This window comes from Phascolarctos cinereus, unplaced genomic scaffold (genome assembly GCF_003287225.1).
Source record: "Phascolarctos cinereus isolate Bilbo 61053 unplaced genomic scaffold, phaCin_HiC Scaffold_3;HRSCAF=262, whole genome shotgun sequence".
Lineage (NCBI taxonomy): Eukaryota > Metazoa > Chordata > Mammalia > Diprotodontia > Phascolarctidae > Phascolarctos > Phascolarctos cinereus.
The window spans coordinates 21,824,524-21,846,261 of NW_027555736.1; the positions used below are offsets into that span (position 1 = coordinate 21,824,524).

Consider the following 21,738-nt stretch of genomic DNA (forward strand, 5'->3'; position numbering starts at 1 on the left):
TCTTCTTCTGACCTTCCCCAACTTAGACTTCTCAAAGGGCTGTCCGAGGCACTGTTGGTATTTCACATAATAAATGCTTTTCTCTAACACTTTTCTTCCACTCCTTTTCTTTTGGGCAAGCTGGGGCAAACCTCGCTAAGCACAAAGAGGATTTGGCCAAAGCTCATCTAATGCTTTTAAGCTTTGGGGCACTGAAGGACCATGTTTTGTTGTGAGAATAATTGTGCTCCTAACGGTCATTCCCAGAGTCTGGAGTCAGCTTTGGGGGCTGCTTAAGAGGCAAAGCGAAAGCTTGTGAAATAATTGCTCAACAAGTTGCTTGTTTTTACGGAATTGCATTCATTTCCTTGTCCTATGGAGTCTACGGATATTAACACCCAGAACCAGGAAATAAGATAAAAAGACCTTTGGCAACAATGAGAGATTTCTCAAAGTCTGTGCACAGGGACACAAGAGCCCCCTCTTGGAAAGAGCCCCTCACCCAGGTACCATTTACTCTTATTTCACATATTAATGTCCTACCAGGCAGTAGCCTCATTTCTTGATTAGAAGCACAAAATGAGGAGGGGAGGGCAGCTGATGCAAACAGGGGAGATGACAATAGCAAGTGACAGATTGAAGGCGAGACAGTGGAGGGCAACTAAGTGGGTGACTCAAAACCATGATGTTTGGGGAGCAGCTGAAAACACTGGGATTGTTAGTCCGGAGAGAGAAGTTTTAGGATTATGGAAAGGGATAGCAGAAGCATCTTCTCTGAGGCTTGAACCCTGGGGTCATAATAGATCCCTCACTCTCTCTCTTACCATTCGCTATCCCCTGCCCCCACCTCCATGTCCAAGCATTGTCTATTCCTAATATTTCTACCTTCATAATGTATCTTAAATATCCCCCCTTCTCTCCTCTGATCGCCCTGGTTCAGGGGCTCATCACCTCCCTCCAGGATTGTGACAATAGCCGCTGCTAGGTCTCCCTGCCTCAAGTCTCCCCACCCCCCACTCAAATCAGTCCTCCCTCCATTCAGCCATCGAATTAAGCCCTTAGAACATAGGTCTGACCCTCTCACCTCCTCTTCAATAAACCGTCATGGCTGCTTATAGCCTATAGGAACAGATATCAGATCCTCTGACTTTCGAAGGCCGTGATAATCTGTTCTCTTGCCACCTTTCCTGTCTTCCTTCACCTTCCCCGCCTCCGTGTTCTCTGACCCAGTGACAACCGGCTCCTGGTATTCCTCACACAGGACACTCGATCTCCTGACAGCATTTTCTCTGGATGTCCTCCACGGAGGGGACATTCTCCCTCCACATCTCTGCCTTCCAGACTTCCTTGGAGTGTCAGCTACAGTTCCACCTTCTGCAAAATTTTCCTCCCTCCTGTTCATTCTCACCAGCTGATTCTGGTTCTCTCTTGTCTGTCCATAGCTGTTTGCATGTTTCTCCAGCATTAGACGGTGAGCTCCCTGAAGGCAGGGGCTGTCTTTTACCTCTCTGCCTTCAGCACTGTGCCAGGCACATAGGAGTGGCTTAACAATGCTGCTTGAATGAAACAAGGAATAGTTTTTGCTAAGAGGCAATAAGCCTTTTATTGATGAAAGCATTTGATCAGAGAATGGATGCCAAATTGCCAGGGATATTCTGAAGGGGGGTTCTGCCAAGGATGGATTGGATGGCAGGGCTTCTAGCCTCTCCAACTCTAAGATTCTAGGACTCGAGTTAAAGATTGGCCCCATGTCAAGGTCCTAAAGACAGGAGTATGGCAGAAAAGCAGACACAGATACCAGAGACCAAAGCGAATGGGGAAAACACCCAGATTCCAGTCTGGTGGAATTGGTGGAGTCTGTGATGATGGAGCTGACTCATGAAGAAGAGGTGAGAGCATATGTAACTCACTATGTCTATTAGATCCCATTCAGAAGGAGTAAAGGGAAGGAACTCTGGGATAGTGATGACACCTCCCTCCCAGGGCTGGGGTGAGGATCAAGGGGAAAAAAAAACGTAAATTTTTGCTTTGCAAATGTCAAAGAGGAAGGAATGAAGGAAGGAAAGGAGGAAGAAAGAAAGAAGAAGGAAAGAAGGAAGGGAGAGAGGAAGAAAGAAAGAAGGAAGAAAGAAAGACAGACAGACAAAAAAGAAAGAAAGAAAGAAAGAAAGAAAGAAAGAAAGAAAGAAAGAAAGAAAGAAAGAAAGAAAGAAAGGAAGGAAGGAAGAAAGAAAGAAGAAAGAAAGGGAGGAAGGAAGGAAAGAAGAAAGGAAAGGAAGGAGGGAGGAAAGAAGAGAGAAGAGGAGAAGGAGAGAGAGGAAGAGAAAGAGGAAAAAGGGAGAGGGAAAGGGAGGGCGAAAGGAAGGAAACAAGCATTTATTAAGCTCCTACTTTGTGCCAGGCACTGTGCTAAGCACTGTATAAATATTATCTCATCTTATCCTCACAACATTCCTAGGAGTTAGATGCCATTATTAACCTCATTTTGCAGTTGAGGAAACTGAGGCAAAGGTTAAGTGACTTGTCCAGATTAGAAAAGGTCTGAGGCCAAATGTGAGCTCGGGTCTTCTTGACTCCAAGCCCAATGCTCTGTCCACCAGGCCACCTCGCTGCCTATACAAAGCAATACAGCTAGATAAATTCTAGTTATTCTACTACTACTACTATTATTTTATCTGCTCTTAATGATGTGTTATCCTTGAATGTTTAAGCTTCTGGCATGATTTTTTTTTTTACAACAGAAGCCTTCTGTAATATCAGATACACATCTCACCCTGATGATCTCTTTTTCCCTGACTCCTAGGCCAGTGTGTTCCTGATGCCACAAATAGATTTTGACTAAGACAAAATATGGCAGCGCCATCCCTCAGCTGCTGGAGCCCTAGAAAATCCTTTGGAGGCAGACATTAAGGTCAATGGGCTGACAGTTATATGGAATGTAGCCTTTGAGACATTAAAGATTCTAGGATTTTAAACTTTTAATTCATTTATGATTTTGTATTATATATATGTACAGCCAATCACACATATGTGTATGCATACATACAACTGAATACATTACATAACAAGGATGTGTACATGTCTACAAAACCACATTGGCAGAAGAAGTTCCTCATCTGGGAGTTCCCTCCACCAATTAAATCACAGGGTCTCTCCCTACTCCTTTGTTGTACTCGTCTTGTCTTTCCCAGATAGAATACAAGTTCAAAGAGGGCAGAGACTGCCTCACATTTGGATTTTCATCCCCAGTGCCTAGCATGGAGCCAACACCAAGTTGGTCCTTCATAAATACTTGATGATTGTGAAATAATCCATTATTTTTTCCCATTTGGCAAATTAGGAAAAAGAGGCTCAAAGTGGCTGAGCGCCTCGCCCGGGGGAACCCGAGAAGGAAGAGGCAGGACAGGGAAGGACAGGGAGTTGAGCCCAAGTATAATGCTCTTCCCACTCCCAGAAAACCAACAAAACATCACTGAGGATAAGCAGCAGTTAACACATGTAGCCTCTTATGCTTGACTTGTAAACACCATTATTGGTTTGAGAGAAGCAGCTTATTTCTCATTAATCAATCGATCAACAAACATTTATTAAGCACCTACCATATACACCAGGCACTGTGTTAAGCGCTGGGGATACAAGAAGAGACAAAAGACAGTCTCTACCCTCAAGGAGCTTCCAATCTCCTGGGGGAGGCAACATGCAAACATGAATCCAAAGCAAGCTGATGCTGGATGAATACAGCACATTCTTTTTTTCCAGCCCGAGTGGCTTACCAGCTGTTCCTCAGAACTCAGTATTCCATTTTTTGTACTTCTTTGCCTTTGTGTTTGGACTTGGGTCCCTTCTTGCCCAGTGTCCCAGAATTCTTTGCTCCATTCAGAGTTAAGCTCACGTACTTACTGCCTACTACATAGAAGGCATTTTCTCTACCCATCCCCTCCTTAGAGGTTCATGCTCTCCTTGCCCACCCTCCAGATTTTATTCTCCTTTCTGATCAGTGTAACTCTGGCACCTGTGCCATTCAAAAAGCTTCAGCAGACATAATATCTGGGTAATTTAATCATTTTATTAATAATCCCAGCATGTTTATTGATAAAAGGAGAGTCATTTGACCTTCTCTCTCTTAGACCAAAGACAATCATGGTGGTGGGCTCACGACTTCTATGCTCTTGGAAATGGGGTGTTCCCAAGGGTGGCAGTCTACTCAGATTGGTTGACAATTAATGAGATAATGAATATTACAACGAGGGGCTGGATCTGAACTTTGATTATGTCATTTACTTCTTAAGTTACCCTCAGCCTGGGGCACCCTATTCAAAGAATTTATCCCTATCCAAAGCTGAGTTGGCCACAATGGCTTCATCTGGGCAGGGTCTGAGCAAGAACATTAGTCCAATCTCGTTATCAGTGACTTCCTTCAAGAGAATGAACTTTTAAAGTCAGGACTTTAGATAAAGGGGACAACTCTGGATCTTTCCAAATCATTGGTTATTAATAATAATTGTTGAGTTCTCTTACACCCCAGAAGCAAGCAATCTACAAACCAGCATTTCTTAGCTGCTGACTATATACCAGGACAAGACAGCTTAAGAGATAGGAGAATGGAAGCTGCTTGAGGGCAGGGACTCCTTTACCCCAGCACCTAGAACAGCGCCTTGCACCAGCGGCCTCTAAACGCATGCTTTCTGAATAAGTGACTGAGGGAATTCTTGACGTCACTGGGTCTGGCCTGCCTGAAAGAGCGGCAGTCAGTGCTGTCTGTCTGTCCCCTACTGGTTTTCTTTCCAAGATCAGGATATCAAGTAAAGTTGTTGAGTTTTTTAAATATCTTTTTGTAAGATTCTGTATGACACTTTCAATGCTGGTTGCACCCTGAAATTTTAATAGGATAAAACGATCAATTTTGTTTTCTCTGGAACATCTACAGTGTTTATAGTTGGAGGGGACTTCAGAAGCCATATAGCCAAAACTCCCTCACTTTACAGATGAGGAAACTGAGGCCCCCAGAGGGTAGATCACTTGTCCGAGATCCTCAAAACTGAAGCCAGGGCCCCTGATTTCCAGCCTGGCCCCCTTTCCTGTGTCCCACCCTCAGCTTCTGCGGGCCACTCCAATCCACACTGTGTTCAATGGCTCTGTCTTAGGAAGTGGCTTCTGAAATATTCCCGGGAGCCATTGCAGATGTGCCTGAGCACTTAAGCTGTTCTTTACAGGTTCTGGCCATGTAACAATGCAGGCGGCCATACAGTGGAGGACCTCTTAGCCGTGCTCCGTGGTTCACAAGATTTCAAGCCCAGATCCACGTAACCTGGGATTTCACTGTCTGCATTCTCCCGGCTATTTTTAGAAACATTTATAGGGGATAGACATCCAGAGAAACTCAGATGAGACAGCAACTTATTTTTTAAAAAGTGCTTTCCCATCTTTTGTAGGTAAGATCAGATAATATGGATCCCTTGGGCACGGCTAAAAGGGACCTCAGAGCCTAGCTGGTCCAGACCCTTTATTTGCATATAAGGAAACTGAGCCAAAAAAGCAAACACCACCCGTGCCCTCAAGGAAGTCACATTCTAATGGAGGAAACAACAGGTAAATGACTATGGGTTATACAGTCAGGGCCGAGACTGTGTGACCCTGGAGAAGTCACTAAAGTAGTCTTTTTATATTTTGCTCCCTTTCGTTCATGTACTCTTCCTGGCAGAAACACTGGCCGCCATGTTGTTTCTCACACAAGACCCTCCATCTCTAGGCTCTGGGCATTTTCTCTGGCTGCCCCCAGGCCTGGAATGCTCTCACTTCTCACCACAACCCCCCAACTTCCTTAGTATCCTTCAGTATCATGTCTCTTTAACATTATTCCAAACAATCTTTATTAAAAATAATAGGGCCATAGGTATCTACACCTGGAACTAGAAAGACAGCATCTTTTCTTTTTTTTTGGGGGGGGGAGGCAATTGGTGTTAAATGACTTTCCCAGGGTTACACCGTAGTAAGTATCTGAGGCCAAATTTGAACTCGGGTCCTCCCGATTTTGAAAGACCGCATCTAAAAGAAATCAGGCTGGCAGAAGCTCTGTCACTGTCTCCTTTGTGGCCTCGAGATCTAGATGCCAGCCTAGGCATCACTAGGGTGGGCAATGCTTGGTGTAGGGGAAGCTAGCCTCTCGTCTGTGGACCAACAAGATGTTTTTCCCTCAGAAAATAGACCTGAATTGCTCTGCTTAGGTAAAGGTGGGTCAATGAGCCATAAGCTCACCATGCTGTTCTTAGAACTTGGTGAAAGATTCTGTGGGAAGAATGCTCACACATCATCAGATTTAGAGCTAGGGACAATCTCTGCCTCTCACCACTAATTCACTGGACAAACCTCCTGGGGCTTCAGTTTTGTCATCTGTAAAGTGAGGGGATTGTATTACATGGACTCTGACATCCCTTCTCTTCACCTGAGAAATCAAGCATCTCCTATTGTCCTATTTCACAGATGAGAAACTAAGGCCCAGTAGTGAAATCTTACAACAAAGTTACCTTAAAGTATTTGGGTGGCTAGGTGGTGCCATAGCGCACAGAGCATTGGGCCTGCAGTCAGGAAGACTCATCTTCCTGAGTTCGAATCTGGCCTCAGACACTTCCTAGCTATGTGACCCTGGACAAGTCACTTCACCCTGTTTGCCTCAGTTTCCTCATCTGTAAAATGAGAAGGAAATGCAAACCACTCCAGTATATTACCAAGAAAACCTCAAATGGGATTATGAAGAGTCAGACACGACTGAAATGTCTAAACCGTATCTTAGATTTGTCTTGAATGGGGTCACAAAGAGTCAGACACAAATGAAAAAAAACCAAACAAGTGAAATCACCCAGCCAAGGTCACATACTCATAACCAGCAGGAACAGAATCTGAACCCAAGTGTTCAGCCTTCAAGACTGGTGCTTTTTCCACTGCTCCAGAGATGCCCTCTTAGGGGATTAGTTTCTCTCACTTTTTTTCCATCTCAGAAAATCAGGCAATTGTTAGGATGGATCTGGTCCTTTGCCAAAAGCCGGAATACTGGCAAGAAAGTGACTTGTTCTCTTATGCTGTTGGTTATAACAACCATATGCTTTGGGCTGCTAGGATCAGTTGCTGTCTTCTGGAAATCTCCCCCCCCCAAAAAAAAAAGCCGGTTTCAACACTCTGCCTTGTGTCTGCTTAGCATCACTGGCTTATCTGAAGGCTACATTACACACATTCTCCAGTGCTCTGTTGAGCACCAGTCAGCTGCTAACTTTTCCAATCCCAAACACAGGACCATTCATTAACAGAGAATGTTTTCAAAGGTATGTGGGTTCATAGGCAGCTTTTGGAAATTACCACCTCCTTAACTTCTCAGAGATAATACTGCATATGAACTTAAAATTCAGAATGTTTTGCCAATGATATATACATTTTTTCATCCTATGAGCCCCATCTTGTTCCTAGACGGCGTATAAAAAATATATGTACGTACATATATACATATGCACACATGTATATATACATGTATATATGTATATACACACATGTATAAACATATGCCAATAAATATACAAATAAGAAAAATTCTTCATGTACTTCTACCCATAAAATTTGTTTGGTACAGTCAATCAATAAACATTTATTCAGTGCTTATTATGTGCTAGGCACTATAAGCCACCTTACCTGAGATTGTGCATTGAGGTTGGCTCCATTTGTTGCTAGAACTTTTACTACTTCTGTCTGCCCCGCCAGAGACGCTATGTGTAAAGCTGTGTTTCCTTTCTGCAAGAAGGAAAGAGGCCAGCACACTGTTAACACACTTGTTGTCACATATGTGTTCTAAGACTTTGAATCAGCAGCACCGGTCTTTCCAGGCTGCATCGCCACCCAAGTAAAAGAATGGTTCCCAGGAGATATTTGTAGTTCACAGGGGGGGCTATAATTGTTGGTGGCCATCAGTAACTGGCCATAACAGACCATCACTCTAATTCCTACCTGGGTTACAACTGTCAGTGACCTTGGTCACTGGACAATTAAAACGAGGGCACTGGGTTCAAGATACTGACCTTGGTCGCTGCATCCACGTTGGCATCTCGGTGTATCAATTCGGATACAACTTCTACGTGCCCTTCTTTGGAAGCAAGATGGAGGGCATTCAACCCATTCTGATGAAAAGTAATGAGAAAGCTTGACTTGGCATGTTAAAAAATCATATACAAACTACCTATCATGGACTCTCAAGATAACAGTCCTCATCAATGAACTCAAGAGACAATTGCCTACATGTAAATGTTATAGGAGTTTTAGTTAGAGAAATGAAGATTCTAAGATGAAATGACTTCTTGCAATTATCACTGAATTTCAGAACACATTAGAAGGCAAACACTTTGGAATTGAAGGCTTTGATGTAGGAATTTGTTTTTTCTTGATCATGCATATTTATTACAAGGGTTTTTTTTCTTTTCAAGGGGTTGGGATGTGGGACAGAGAGAAAATAGATTATTGTTAATTAAAAATAAGAAAATAAAATTTTAAAGTAATAAATTTTGCATGCCTCACTATCAAAAAAAAGATCTAACCACTTTCTTAGCCAAGGCAGAGAGATACTTTGCCACTGTAGATGAGGTGACAGGTGATAGGATAGAGGACAAGGTGGGAAGGTAGACTTATGGTAATATTAAGTAAATATTGTTTGCAGAGCAAATACCCCTAAGGTTGAGAGAACAAAGCAAGTGTTGGGATCCCCAGGACTGACCTGATTGCAGATGTTGATGTCTACCCCATTCTTGATGTAGTCAAGTGCCTTTTCCAAATTTCCAGCTCGAGCAGCTCTTAGGTAGCTGGCATTTGCATCAGACTGAAAGAGAAAGAAAAAGATGGAGGTTAAGAAATGAGGCCGGGACATCTCTTTTTGCTAGCCTAGGAGACAGTCTCGAAAAGGCAGAAAAGAAAGAATAGGACAACATGATAATGGGAAATTTTTGTCACTGTTGGGCCTAATGAGAACAATCAGATGTCTTCTGTGAAAGTCTAAGAAAAACCCAAGAAATGAACCAAGCTCTTTGAAAACTTTAACTCTGATTGCAGGAAAAATATGGCTTCATTTCTATAGCTACCCTTGAGATACTGTAAGAAAGGTGTACAGACGAGAGAGACAGAGACAGAGAGAGAGAGGGAGAGAGGAGAGAGAGAGGAAGAAAGAGTAAAAAGAGAGAATGGAAGGGAGAAGAGAGAGAGAGAGAAGAAAAGTAAGAAAAGAGGGAGAGAGGAGAGGAAGAAAGAGGAGAGAAAGAGAATGGAAGGGGGAGAGAGAGGGAGAAGAGAAAGAGAGGGAGGAAGGGAGAGAGACAGAGAGAGAGAAAAAGAGAGACAGAGAGAGAGAAAGAGGGGAGAGGGACAGAGAGAGACAGAGAGAGAGGAGAGAGAGAGAAGAGCAGAAAGAGAGAGTGGAAGGGATGGCAAGGAGACACAGAGAGAGAGAGAACATTGACACAATGAAAGATTATTAAGTATGGGAATAAACGTGGCTCTTAGAAAATCCAACTGGAGACCTCTTCTTTCTTTGCTGATCTTATTAAACATTTAAGTTAGGTTGACTTCTTAATTGTTATAAACTTGGGAAGAAGTTGATTTCAGAACAAGATGCTTGCAGACATCCAGAACGGATGTTAAATTCCTTCTGGGGAAAAACACCCTATTAGCCTTTGCATGGCAATGATGTACCTCAATCAATCAACAGACATTTATTAGTTTCCTGACTGGAGGCATAGCACCAGGCTCTGGGTATGCAAAGACACAAACCAAAACAAGGAGTTTGTGTTTTGTTTGGAGGGATGTGCATGTATATAAGTATATGCAGAATAAACCCAAGGCAGTTTCAAAGAGAGGACATTAGCAGTGAGAGTGATCCTGAGAGGCTTCACATAGAAGGTCATGCTTGAGCTGCGTTTGAAGGAAACTGGGGTGTCTAAGATGCAAGGGTGTGGGAGAAGGCTTTCATTCCAATCATGAAGAATGAGTGCAAAGTCATGGAAAAAGAAGATGAAGTTTTGTGTATGATGAACAGGGACAGTTAAGCTCTGAGCTGCCCAAGCCACAGTTTGGAGAAAACTCCCATCAAGAGTATGAATGTCGTTTGCCTGGAAATGTGCCTTCCTGACATGAGATGAAACCAACATGGATTGCTCCAAAGTGAAAAGTTACATCTTTGCAGGAAGAAGAGGCTAGGGCATGAGGGGAGATATCTTTTTTTTCTTTTTCTTTTTGGGTCAATCGGTCCTGCCCCATTCAGCACAGAAGCAATTTTCTTGGAAGAGTCAAATAGCTTTCCATTAGGCAGAGCCTTGTGATTTAGAAAAGCTTCCTTCACAAAACCTCAATTGCTATGGTAGACCAAGCTATTATCTACTTATTTTTCACAGGTAAAGAAAATGATGCTCAGAAAAGTGTTTCTGCTCACACAATGACTCCATGGCAGATTTAGGATTAAAATCTCAAATTCTCTTTGATTCTGAGTCAATCAAAAGGCATCTGTTAAGCACCTACTATTTCCTAGGTATTAGAAATATAAATATAAAATACAAAGAATGAAACAGTCCCTACTCTTGAAGAATTTAGCTTCTAAAACAATATAGATGTTCCATTGTACCTCATTGCATTCCATGAGATTAATAAAATTAAGAAGATGAGGGAATGAAAGAACCATGACAATAACATGAGAATAACACGTATATTTTGGGATAATGGTTTTTTTTTTCTTTGCTATTTAAAATTTTTATTTGAGTTGAGAAGTTGGGGAAAAGATAGAAATTAGAGGTCATAATTGAGAATTTTCAGTCAAGTATCTGGGATTATAAACTGTTCTAGTGAAACACTCTGGTATGTATTTACTATGGGGGAGGAAGTGAGAGGGATGGAATGCTGGGGAGACTTGGACAAATACATAGATGAGTTGGAGCCAGGAGTTAAGTGGAAAAAGGGAAGTGATAAGGAAATCAGCCAAAGGCTTCAGCAGCTGGGATAAAGAAACTCAAATGTGGTCTTTGAGGCCATTCACTTCTGCCTGGAGAAGTGTGGCTTCTCATATCTCCACACCAGTTAGAAAAGACACAAACTGGATGAAGATGGTTCCCTTGCGCTTGACCAATCATCTGCTCTGCGTTGGCTCAATGACTTATCGGTGAATTTTCCCAGAAGGACTCTGATGCTGTCCTTGGAACTCATGACATCAGGCTGCCTGAATATTTTGACTGCCAGAGATAAAGGCTAAAAGCTAAAAGCCCCACTGACTAAGTTGCAGGGCAAGTACAGGTCACAGAGAAGTCAGAGTAGAATGAAAACTTTAGGAGCTCAGCCAGCTCAAGTGATTTCAATCCTGGAAAAGTTTGCTCGTCCATTTGCATCTTGTCTCTGGTGTAAGGCACTGGTGGCTAAATCTGTTCAAAATGATACCAGTTTGTCATCCCAAGGACTTTGGGCAAGGAAGAAATGAATCCGATTTTCCCATGTATCCCATCCTCTCCTATCTCCCCTTAAGTCTATCTGCAGCTTTGGGATTTAGAAGGGAGGAGAGAATGGGAAGAAGAGAAAAGAAAGTAAGGGGAGTGGGAGAAGGGGGAAGAGGAAGGGGAGAGAAAGAGGAGGGATACAGAATTATCCAATCAATAACCATTTATTAAGCACTCGCTATGTGCCAGACATTTAAATGAGAGCCAAAGGGATGTCCCTTCTTACTCTTCCCCACTTTCCATCTGGAAGGAGGAAAAGAGCTAACCAGAACCCTAAGTGCACATTCTAACAACCTCCTTACTAGCTGTGTGACCCTAGGCTGTCTCTCCTGCCTGCCTGGACCTTTCTTCCTCCCCATCTCCACTTTCTGGCCTCCCTGGCTTCCAGAAAATCTCAGCTAAAGTCCCAGCTGCTACACAGAGCCTTTCCCTCTGAGATTTTCCCCAGCTGGTCATTTGAGAACTTCTTATCATGAGAAGATGTTGTAGGATCACTCAATCATAGATTTAGAACTAGGAAATACTTGTTCAGTTCAATCTCTTCATTTTACAAATGAGAAAACTGAGGCACAGAGAGGTGGTGTGACTCAGCTCATACAGTTAGCAACCATCAGAATCAGGATTCAAACCTGGATCCCCATCTCCAAATCTGGTGCCCTTTCCCAGGTACACTCTTTTTGCCATGGTGCAGGGTCTGATGGAGGCAGGAGGCTCTGCAAAAGTCAGGTTAATCACCACCCCATTTTACTTGAACAATGCTGTGTATTTAGGGAAAAAAAATTAAATTTGTTTAATTTAACTGAAATTGTCTAAAGTCTGATTGGTTGGTTTGACATTGCAGCTGCCCCTGCTTTGAAGGGGTAAATTTTGAAATCCATCTGAGGTGGCAGCAGAAGGATTGGCGATAAGCCTATGCTAGCAAAATGAAATGGAAAATTAACACTGTTTTCAAAAGAGCTCCTCCCACTGAGCCAGGTATGTGTTAGCGAATGAATAAACATTTGCTGAGGCTGGGAAGTACAGTGGCAAGAGCTTTTGTCTTAGATTTGGAGAATCTAGGTTGAGGGTTCTACTCCGACCTTTGCTTGTCATGTGACTATGAGCGGATCTCTTTGCCTCTCTAGGTTACGATCTCCTTGTCTGTAAAATGGGGGTAACACTCTACCTCCTGTTATCTAACAGAGTTGGAGAAAAGATCTTTGTAAACTATACGTGTCAGTGAGAACACCATCAGGGGAGTGCTGGGAAATCAGCAATGACTGACTGCTGGTTCAAGAAAGATCTCATGTCCAGAAGATGCTCGGAGGAGCGCAGGACCAAGATGCCTCAGAGGGCTTTTATTGTCCCACAAGATTTCCCATCCTTTCTTCTACCTCAGCATGAGGTCAGCATTCCCTCTCTTGCAAAATATTTGAGACAAACCCAGGATCCCACAACCTCCCCCTAAAATCCCCTGCCCCCCGCTAAAATTGTTACTGGCTTACAATCCTGCTTTTTTTTTTCCTATTGAAGCAAATATCTCCTTTAAAAGTATTTGAGAAAAATATATTGCTGGAGGAAATTGCATCTCGAGACTCGGCTCAGCCAGATGGAGAGTCACACAGAGGCCGTCATTTCCTAAGTCATTAGGACTGGCAGGAGACAGGGAGGCCAAACAGGTCAGCATTTTATCAGGTTGACGAAGATAAGAGGGCAGAATTCACAGAAAAGAGTCTCTTTGGCCATCATTCAATGTCAGATCAATTTCTCATAGTCATTAAACAGGCAATGAGGATCAGCTGCTCTGAAACATCTCACATCTGTCCCCTGCTCCCTCTTCCCACCACCTTCCTGGCTCAGGCCCTTTGTCACCTGTCTGAACCAACAAAATGCCCTATTTACGGAGCTTTCCCACTTCTGCTTTTTGCTCACTCCAATATAGCAATTCAATCCAATTTAACAGATATTTATTCATTACCAAAGACAAAAAAGGAAATGGTCCTTGCCCTCAGGGAGTGTGCATTCTAGGAGATGGGGGTGGTCAGGTAGGTGCTTGACTAAGATCATGTGAGTGGAGAAAATAGAGACAGAGACCTGGAATTAACTGAGTTGGCAACTGGTTGGGGAGGAGGAAGAGAGAAGGGTCAAATACGTCTCCAAGGTGGCAATTTTTGGTGTGTGGAAGGATGGGGCTAGCTTCAACATGAATGGAGAGGTGTAGAAGAGGGAAAATTTGTGGAGGGAAAAGAATTGGTCTGTTTGATGAACCAATGGGACACTCAGGTGGAGCTATCCAGAAGGCAGTTTGTAATGGGAGCCTGGCAACACGTGGGGAGAGAAGCTCACTTGAACAAGGCATCTTGTTCCATCGTAGGCCAGCGTTTATAGCTGGCAATGAGGCTGGACAGTTTATGGCAGGCCTTGAACACCAGATTAAAGTCTGGGCTTTGTTACGTGGGCAAAAGAGAGAAAAGAGGAAGTTTCTGAGTAGGCCCGGCCTTAGGAAGAAGATTGGTAGGGGGATGCAGACTAGAGAGGAAGGGGTGAGACAGGAAGGAGGAGGTCAGGTAGGAAACTCTCAAAAAGCATAGTTAGTTATATGGTAATGAGCCCAGACTAAGGTATTGGGGATAGACTAGAAGAAACAGACAGTCAGCAAACATTTATGAAGTGCTTCTATGTGCCACCATACCAAATGCTTCAGAGAGAAAGGCCAAGTCATAGCCCTGCCCTCAAGGAGCTTCCACTCTAACAGAGAAGACGACATGTAAATAATGTGGGACATACCCGTGTATATTGGAGGTGATCTCAGAGGGCAGTTACCGAGAGAGGGAGGGGACCTGGTTGAAAGGATCAGAAAAGGCCAGGGAAGGTCAACACTGATATTTAACTAAATATAAATGATGCAGTGAATAGAGCACCGGGCCTGGAGTCAGGAAGACTTGAGTTCAAATCTAGCCTCAGACACTTACTAGCTGTGTGACCTTAGGCAAGTCACTTCACATCTGTCTGCCTCAGTTTCCTCATCTATGAAATGGGAGTAATAATAGCTCTTACCTCGCATAGCTGTTGGGAGAATCAAATGAGATATCTGTAAAGTGCTTAGCATGGTGCCTGGCATATAGGAAGTGCTATAAATGTATTAGTTATTATTATTAATTTTTCTCCATTCACCTTTTTTCCTCTACTACTTTTTCTACATCCTCTATTTTAAAAAAACCTGAATTGTTAGAGCCAGCCAGCTTTCAGCTGAAGAGAAAGCCAAACTGGAGTGGCATCAGGTGGTGAGAGTTCATTGAGAAAGTCACCCAAAGAACAAGGGTTTGGAGTAACTTTGCTACTGCTGCCTGCTCGGAGAAGCCTCATCAGCCTTTGGGAGAAGACTCGAGACACAGCCACATGTCAGGAGGGTGTCTACAGGCTCCCCCAGCTTCTTGTCCAGCCCCAGTGCGGTCAGGTTTCTGAAGAAGGAGATGGACCCCAGAAGTCGTCTTAGCTGTGTCTCTTCCATTTGTGTCTGGGTTGGAAATGCTTTGGACTCTCATCGGCACCTTCATTTCATCATGACGGATCTCTGGGCTGCACAAACCCACAGACTTACAGATGAAACCATCCATTGATCTCAGGGAGAGCAGTGAGTCAGGTGAATGTACAGGGGAAATAATAAGGAACCCAGGTGCAAACAACCCTCCAGGAGGACCTTGATTACAGTCACCAAAGGACAGGGAGTTTGACCAAGCCCAGACTAATATTATTTGTTTGGAATGAAACCACCTTAAAAAAAAGCCTGTATAATTATAGGCTCCCGATTACTGAGCAGAGGCCAGCAGCCACAGAACACACTTTTGGGGTTACAATTATGTGTTCAGACAGAGACCTGCGCATTTGTCCAAGTGTATATCCGTGAACGTGGACACGGGCGAGGCCAGAACACCGTGGTACTCTCTAGGGCACAGCTGTTATCTTCCATAAACTCATAGCTGATGACCTTGGACACTTGCCTTTGAATCATGCCTATCTGAAGCTGCCAAACTCTTAAGAGAAAACTTTTCATTTTTTTCTCATTCTTTTTCAGTAATAGTTGTGGTGAATAGTGATGAAATTTCAGGAAGGAGTTCAAAAGGTTTTCTTTCAAGTAAGGAGTCCTCTCTATTTAAAGGGCAGCTAGGTAGCACACTGGATAGAGCTCTGGGCCTGAAATCCCGACACCCTGAGTTCAAATTTGACCTCAGATAACTCCTAGCTGTGTGACCTTGGGTAGGTCACTTAACCCCTATTTGCTTCAGTTCCTCATCTGTAAAAAGGGGACACACTGAAGAAGGAAATGGCAAACCATTCCATTATCTTTACCTAGAAAACCTTTTGGACAAAAGTCCATGAGATCATGCAGAGTCAAACATGACTGAAGAACAGCTCTCTATCTGACAAAGATTTCTGTGGTTAGGATTCATGATGTGTCTGGCTACCTCTCCATAGATGTGTGATGGACTCAAGAGGCAGAACAAGACCCGTGTTTTCAGGCAAAGCCAATGTGAGAATCTGGCTTTGCTTGGCTATGCATATTTGTTACAAAGGTTTTGTTATTCTATTTTTTTTTCCTTTTTCCAACAGAGAAGGTATTGGGAGGGTGAAGAGAGATAGAGATAAGGTAGAAAGACATCTTTAAAAACTGATGTATTTTCATTCAGAAGTTAATGAACACCAAAAGGCACATTTCCATATATAAAGGAGAAGAGAAAAACAGTCTATCTTAACTCATGAATCTCAATTATGTACAGCTTGCTTTTGGAAGAGTATATAAGACATTCAACATGTCACTTTCCAAGCTGCCCTGCTTATCTATGTTTCCTTCAGAAATTTCTTCTATTCTTTTCTGTGCATTAAAAAAAAATAGCTCAGTGACCTGCCCCACCTCCTTCCTTTCTTCTTTCATTGAGACATCTTTTTTTAGTTAAATGCAGAGAAGGGGAGGCAGGCCAGAAAGAAACACAGACAAGCAAGACCATATCGAAGGCTACCAGTGGAACCTATTAAACGAAAAGCAGGGTGTCCAGAAGAGAGATCTGCAACGTGACCCAAAATCCACTTGTTTTCCCCATTCTTCTCTGTAATCAAAATGCTCTTCTCATGTGGTGTTTGTTTAGTTCAACCAAAAATGGTTTTAGAAAAAATATTTTAAAAAAAACTAAGACAAGAACTTGGAAAACTAGAAATCAGTTGGGCAGAAATGAGGGCTCTTGTACAATATATTATCAAGCCATAATTTTCAATTAACTAACAAGCATTTATTAATCTCCTACCACGTGCCAGGCACTGTGCTAGGTGGTGGAGATAGAAAGGGAAAAATGAATTCCTTCTTGCTCTCAGGGAGTTTACATTGTATCAGAAAGACAACAGAAACATAAATATGCATACAAACACACGCAAGATAAATAGGTGTGAAAAATTGGGGGTTGGGGAGGGAAGGGGGTTGAGGGACAGAAAAAACTCCATCTAGAAGGTAGTAGTGTTTGTGTTTTGAAGGTGACTGGGAATTTCTAAGATGTGGAAGTGAGGAAGTGGTATATTCTAGGCAGGGGGAACAGTCAGTGTGAAATCACAGAGATGGGAGTGTGTGGGTGTGCACCATGATATAATGCTCCAAAAGGATGAGTGACCTGAAAACTAAAGTTTATATCAGAAATGAGCTGTCTTTTACAACAATGGGGCAGGGACAGGGCAGGAGGGACAAGGGTGGGGTGGGGAGCAGGAGAAAGAAATAGGATTTGTAACCAAAAAAGTGAGAAAGGGCATAAAAGATAAAATCAACAATCTTGATGCTTTTCTCCATCCGCTACACTGAGGACGACACCTTGGCAGAGATCTGAGGAGGTTCCAAGGCACTCCTGTGCATAAGCCAGATCCTTTCATCACATTCTCCCTCTTTTGCTTTCTCTGCCTCTCTTACCCATCTCTCCTCTGTCTCTGTCTCTCTCCTTTTGCCTCTCCTCTCTTCTCTTTTCTTCTTCTCTGTCTGTTTCGGTCTCTGTCTCTCTGTCTGTCTCTCTCTCCCCCCCTCCCTTTCTCAGAAAATTCTTTTAAAAAGTTGGATATGATCTTACAATTTACAATAGAAGATATCTCAAATACAGGCAGGATTTTTATAAGGCACAGGAAATAATAAAGGATGTTCAGTGCAGAAGTAATCTTAAAGATTACTTAGTCCAATCTTCCCCTTTTTCAGATAAGGAAGCTGGGGCACAGAATGAGAAATATAGGTGACACAGTAGATAGATAGAATGCTGGATCTAGAGTCAGGAAGACCTGAGTTAAAATTCAGCCTCAGATACTTATTTGCTATGCAACCCCGGGGTGGGGGATAGGGGGAAAAAAAAAATCATCATTTGCCTCAGTTTCCTCATATGTAAAATGGGGATAATAATAGCATCAACTTCTATCATATTAAAATAGGGTCCTATTTACAAAGTATTTTGCAAACCTTAAAATGCTAGCTCTTATAAGCTATCATTATTATCTAAAGCCATGCAGTAATCACCAGGATTCCAGCCAAGTTCCTCTGACTCCAAACCTCCTCTTGTTTCTTCCCCACCACATGGTCTGACCACGTCAATCCTCTGCTTCAACCTTCAATACCCCTCCTATCGCCATGAGGCCAGAATGGGCACTCTTGGGTTTAGCATCTAAAGCCTCCAGCATGTTGCTCCAACCCGCTCTTCCAGTCTAAGCCCACCCTGCTTCTCCTCATGCCTTATTGTAGCCTAACCAGACTCCCAGTCGTTTGCAGATTTCGGTCTTCTGTACTCCCTCCTTCTGCATCTCTGCTGATGAAATGCTTGTCTCTTTGGGGGAAAATTGTGCGGTAGGGTGAGAGATGGGTTCAGATGTGAGCTCCGCCCCTTACATCTACATGACCTTAGGCAAAGGAGTCTCCTCTCTGGCCTCTGTAAGGTGAGAGCACTGGACTAGGAGACCAGCTCTAAATCTCTGATCTGTGATTGGAGTACTCCCTGGGCCTCAGTTTCCTCAGCTGTAAAACGTAAAATGCGTTAGGGTAGTTCAGGAATTCTAATGTCCTGAATTAATTTTTAAAATTAAAAAAGTTGTATTGCAATGTAATTGCTTTCTTTTGTAATCCTCTGTATTTTATTTTATGCATTTAAAAACATTACTCTGAGAAGGGGTCCAAAGGCTTCACCAGAGATGGCCAAAGGGGCCTGTAACACAAAATATGTCCAGAACCCTGGACTGGATAGATTCTGGCATTCCCTCCAGTTCCAGTCTAGAAAGTTAAATAAAGTCTAGTAGGCAGGCACCACCTTTTCCATGAAGCCTTCCCAGACTGCAGCCATTTTCCTAAAACACTCTGCCTGAATCTCTCCCTTGCCACCTTCCACCTCGAGTATTCCTCTCTGTGTACGTGTCTTCTCTCTCCTCCCTATAATACACTGTAATCTCCTGGGTTGTTTTTCATCTTTGTATGCCTAGCTCTTTGTTATATAATAATAAAAACTAGCATTTTGAGGTTTTCAAAGCAAGTATCTCCTCTGCTATCCACAAGACCCAGGAGGTAGGTGCTGTTATTATTATCATCTCCATTTTACAGATGAGGAAACTGAGGCAGACAGCAGTTAAGGGGCTTGCCCAGGGCCATGTACTTCCTTAGGAAGTTCTCCCTGACTCCAGGCCCAGGGCTCTGGGTCCTGTACCACCTACTGCAGACGAGTCCATTCTTCCCTCCTATTGGAGTCTGCGGCCGGTTTCTAGCCAGGGAAGACCCAGGGTTATAAAGATTTTGCTCTTTTTGATTTAATAGCTTCTCAGTTAGTGGAAGTAAACCTAGCATTTTCTGCATCAATAGATCACTTAAGCAGAGGAATGGGGGAAGGGGGAGGGAAGAGGGAGGGGGTAACGAAAGCAGGAAAACGTCCCAGAGGGCAACGCAGATCATCAGACACCATCCCAACAGCCTCCATCCTGCGGGCTGCTGGTTGCATAGACCCCTTGCCCAGGGGTTTCGCAGCCAGGCTGGCTTTGTGTAGAGATGTCATATGAAATAACCTAAGGTCATCCTTTCAAATGAGGTCATTGCTCCCCCACAACAAATGTCCAGCGTGGTTAGTGTCTCTGAATTGGGAAGCCAGCCAGGCAGCCTCCTGCTGCTACAGCTGAGGCCCAAGTAGGGCCTGGAAGGAGACATGGGCCAGTGGCCACAGTCCAGCTTTTGGGCAGTGGGGAGGGATGCTGCACCTTCTGGACTCTTGATAGAGGAGTGGGGAGAGAATGATCTGGGGCCCTCGGGATTCAGTATTTGTTTCGACTCAGTATTTAATGTAGGAGCTGTTTTTTTATGTCTGCTTTTGAGAAAGAGTGAGAGAGAGACACACAGAGAAAGACAGAAAGATGTGGGCTAGGGGAAGGGGGAGGAGAAAAAGAGACGGGGAGACCCAGAGAGACAGAGAAAGAGACAGACAGAGACGGGGGTGCAAGAGACAAGGAGAATGGTTGTCCCTAGCACCTAGAAAGGCAATGGCCCTTGGGAAGCCTCTTCAGGGCAGCATTCAGCTGATAATGCTGGAAGGGCCCGTTGGTGAGTCCGTGGACATGAACCCTTGCTATGAGCGAGGCAAGGGTGCTAAGCACTGTGGATAGGAAGAAAGGCAAATGTAAATAAACCAAAGATTGACCTTGCCCCCAAGGAGCTTGCACTCTAGTCGGGGAGCTAACAAGGTAATAACTTCCAGACCCTGTGGAAGGGGAAAACATTTCCTCACCGACTCCTGACAGTTCTCCCAGACTCTGATTAGCAATAAAAAAAAAAGAAGAAGATAGCTTTTCTGTGGAAGCAGGAAAAAAAAAATCAGGCTTTCAATCTTCTCAAAGGAAAAGGAGATTCCAGTGAATTTCTGCAGCAGAATTTGTGTTGAATGCCAATCCCACCTCCTGGAACTGTCAGCCCACTTGCTTTAAAAGAATCAGAATGGAGTATCAGAGGGAAAGGAGGGCTGTCTTTGAGCCCCCATAAAGATGAGAGGATCGTCTGTTTAGAGTTAAGAGGAACCTTGATGCTCTTCTTGTCCAAACCCCCTTGGTTTACCTAGCAGGAAACCGAGGCCCAGAAAAGTAGGGAGGAAAACACAAGGAAACTGCAGAGACTGAATCCACCATTTCCTTTTTTTTTTTTCTATTCCAGGGAACAGTTCATATTTTTAGTTCAGGTGAGGAGAAACATTTCAGTAGAATATGGTTATGCAATCGGGCCGCTGTTGTTTTTAAAGATGATAAAATATTTGTCTTTCCTTTTAAGTATGCAAGGTACTGGGGGAACAAATCTGAAATGTCAAATTCGCAAAAGAAGCCTGAGAATTAACCCCCAAAGGAGAAATCATTGCTGAAAAGCTGGTAGGCTCATTAGCAGTCCTGATATATCCCTCCTCTCCTCTGACCTGTTTTCTTTATCTCTTGGGATGAAGCAGTGTGGCTGAATGTTGGTTTGGGGAAAACCCTGACAAGCTTCTCAGGAGGACTCTATCCTCAGGAATACCACCCACATAATATCACCTTGTCATCAGCTGCTTTATTCATAAGCCAGAAAGATGGAAAAAGAAACAGTATGACAAAGATGTGGTCATTCAGAAAACATTCACATTTTGGCTGCATTTTTTTCCCTTCTTTGTCAGGTGGGAATAAGGTCATGGTAGCTGCATGTTTTGGGACCAAGAGGGCTCCTTTTGGAGGCGAAGGGCCAGGGTTCGAATCCTGCCTCTTCTACTTATTTCCTATTTCACCTCATTTTCTGGTTTCCATCTCTGTCTTCCTTCAAGATTCAGTTCAAATCCCACCTTCTATGGGTTTCCCAGTCCCCCTCCCCCTCCACACCCTTCTTGCTAGGGCTGATCCTCTGAGATTTCTTTACATTTGCTCCGTATAGATCTTGTATGTACCTAGTTGTTCCTATGGTGTCTTCTACATTTGACTGGGAGCTCCTTGAGGGCAGACCAGTGACTCTGTAGTTGTTGTTATTGTCATTGTTCCTTTGTTTTGGAGGAGAACCAATGGAAAGCCCTTGGTAAGTGCTTGTTGACTGACTGACTGGTTAGTTCACTTAACCTCTCTGGGCCTCAGTTTCTTCATTTGTAAAATGAGAGTGTTGGACTCTATGACCTCTAAGGTCCCTTCCAGCTCTGACCCTATGGCCCTTGGAGGATATCTGTGACAGTCTTTCTTGTAACTATGGGTCAGAAGCAAGGGGTGACTTGCCCCAACTTATAATGTCACCAAG

The 21,738-nt window shown here is 43.5% G+C and overlaps 1 protein-coding gene across 11 annotated transcripts in view; it reads right to left on the reverse strand.

Moving 5' to 3' along the window:
- Positions 1-21,738, reverse strand: part of ANK3 (ankyrin 3) — a 725,987-nt gene that overhangs the window by 237,375 nt on the left and 466,874 nt on the right. For all 11 annotated transcript variants that reach the window (XM_078150719.1, XM_078150720.1, XM_078150723.1 and 8 more), the window contains 3 exons: positions 8,729-8,830; positions 8,040-8,138; positions 7,657-7,755 (listed from right to left, as the gene is read on the reverse strand). In XM_078150719.1, coding sequence (XP_078006845.1) covers positions 7,657-7,755; positions 8,040-8,138; positions 8,729-8,830 — 300 coding nt within the window. The remainder of the gene's footprint in view (positions 1-7,656; positions 7,756-8,039; positions 8,139-8,728; positions 8,831-21,738) is intronic.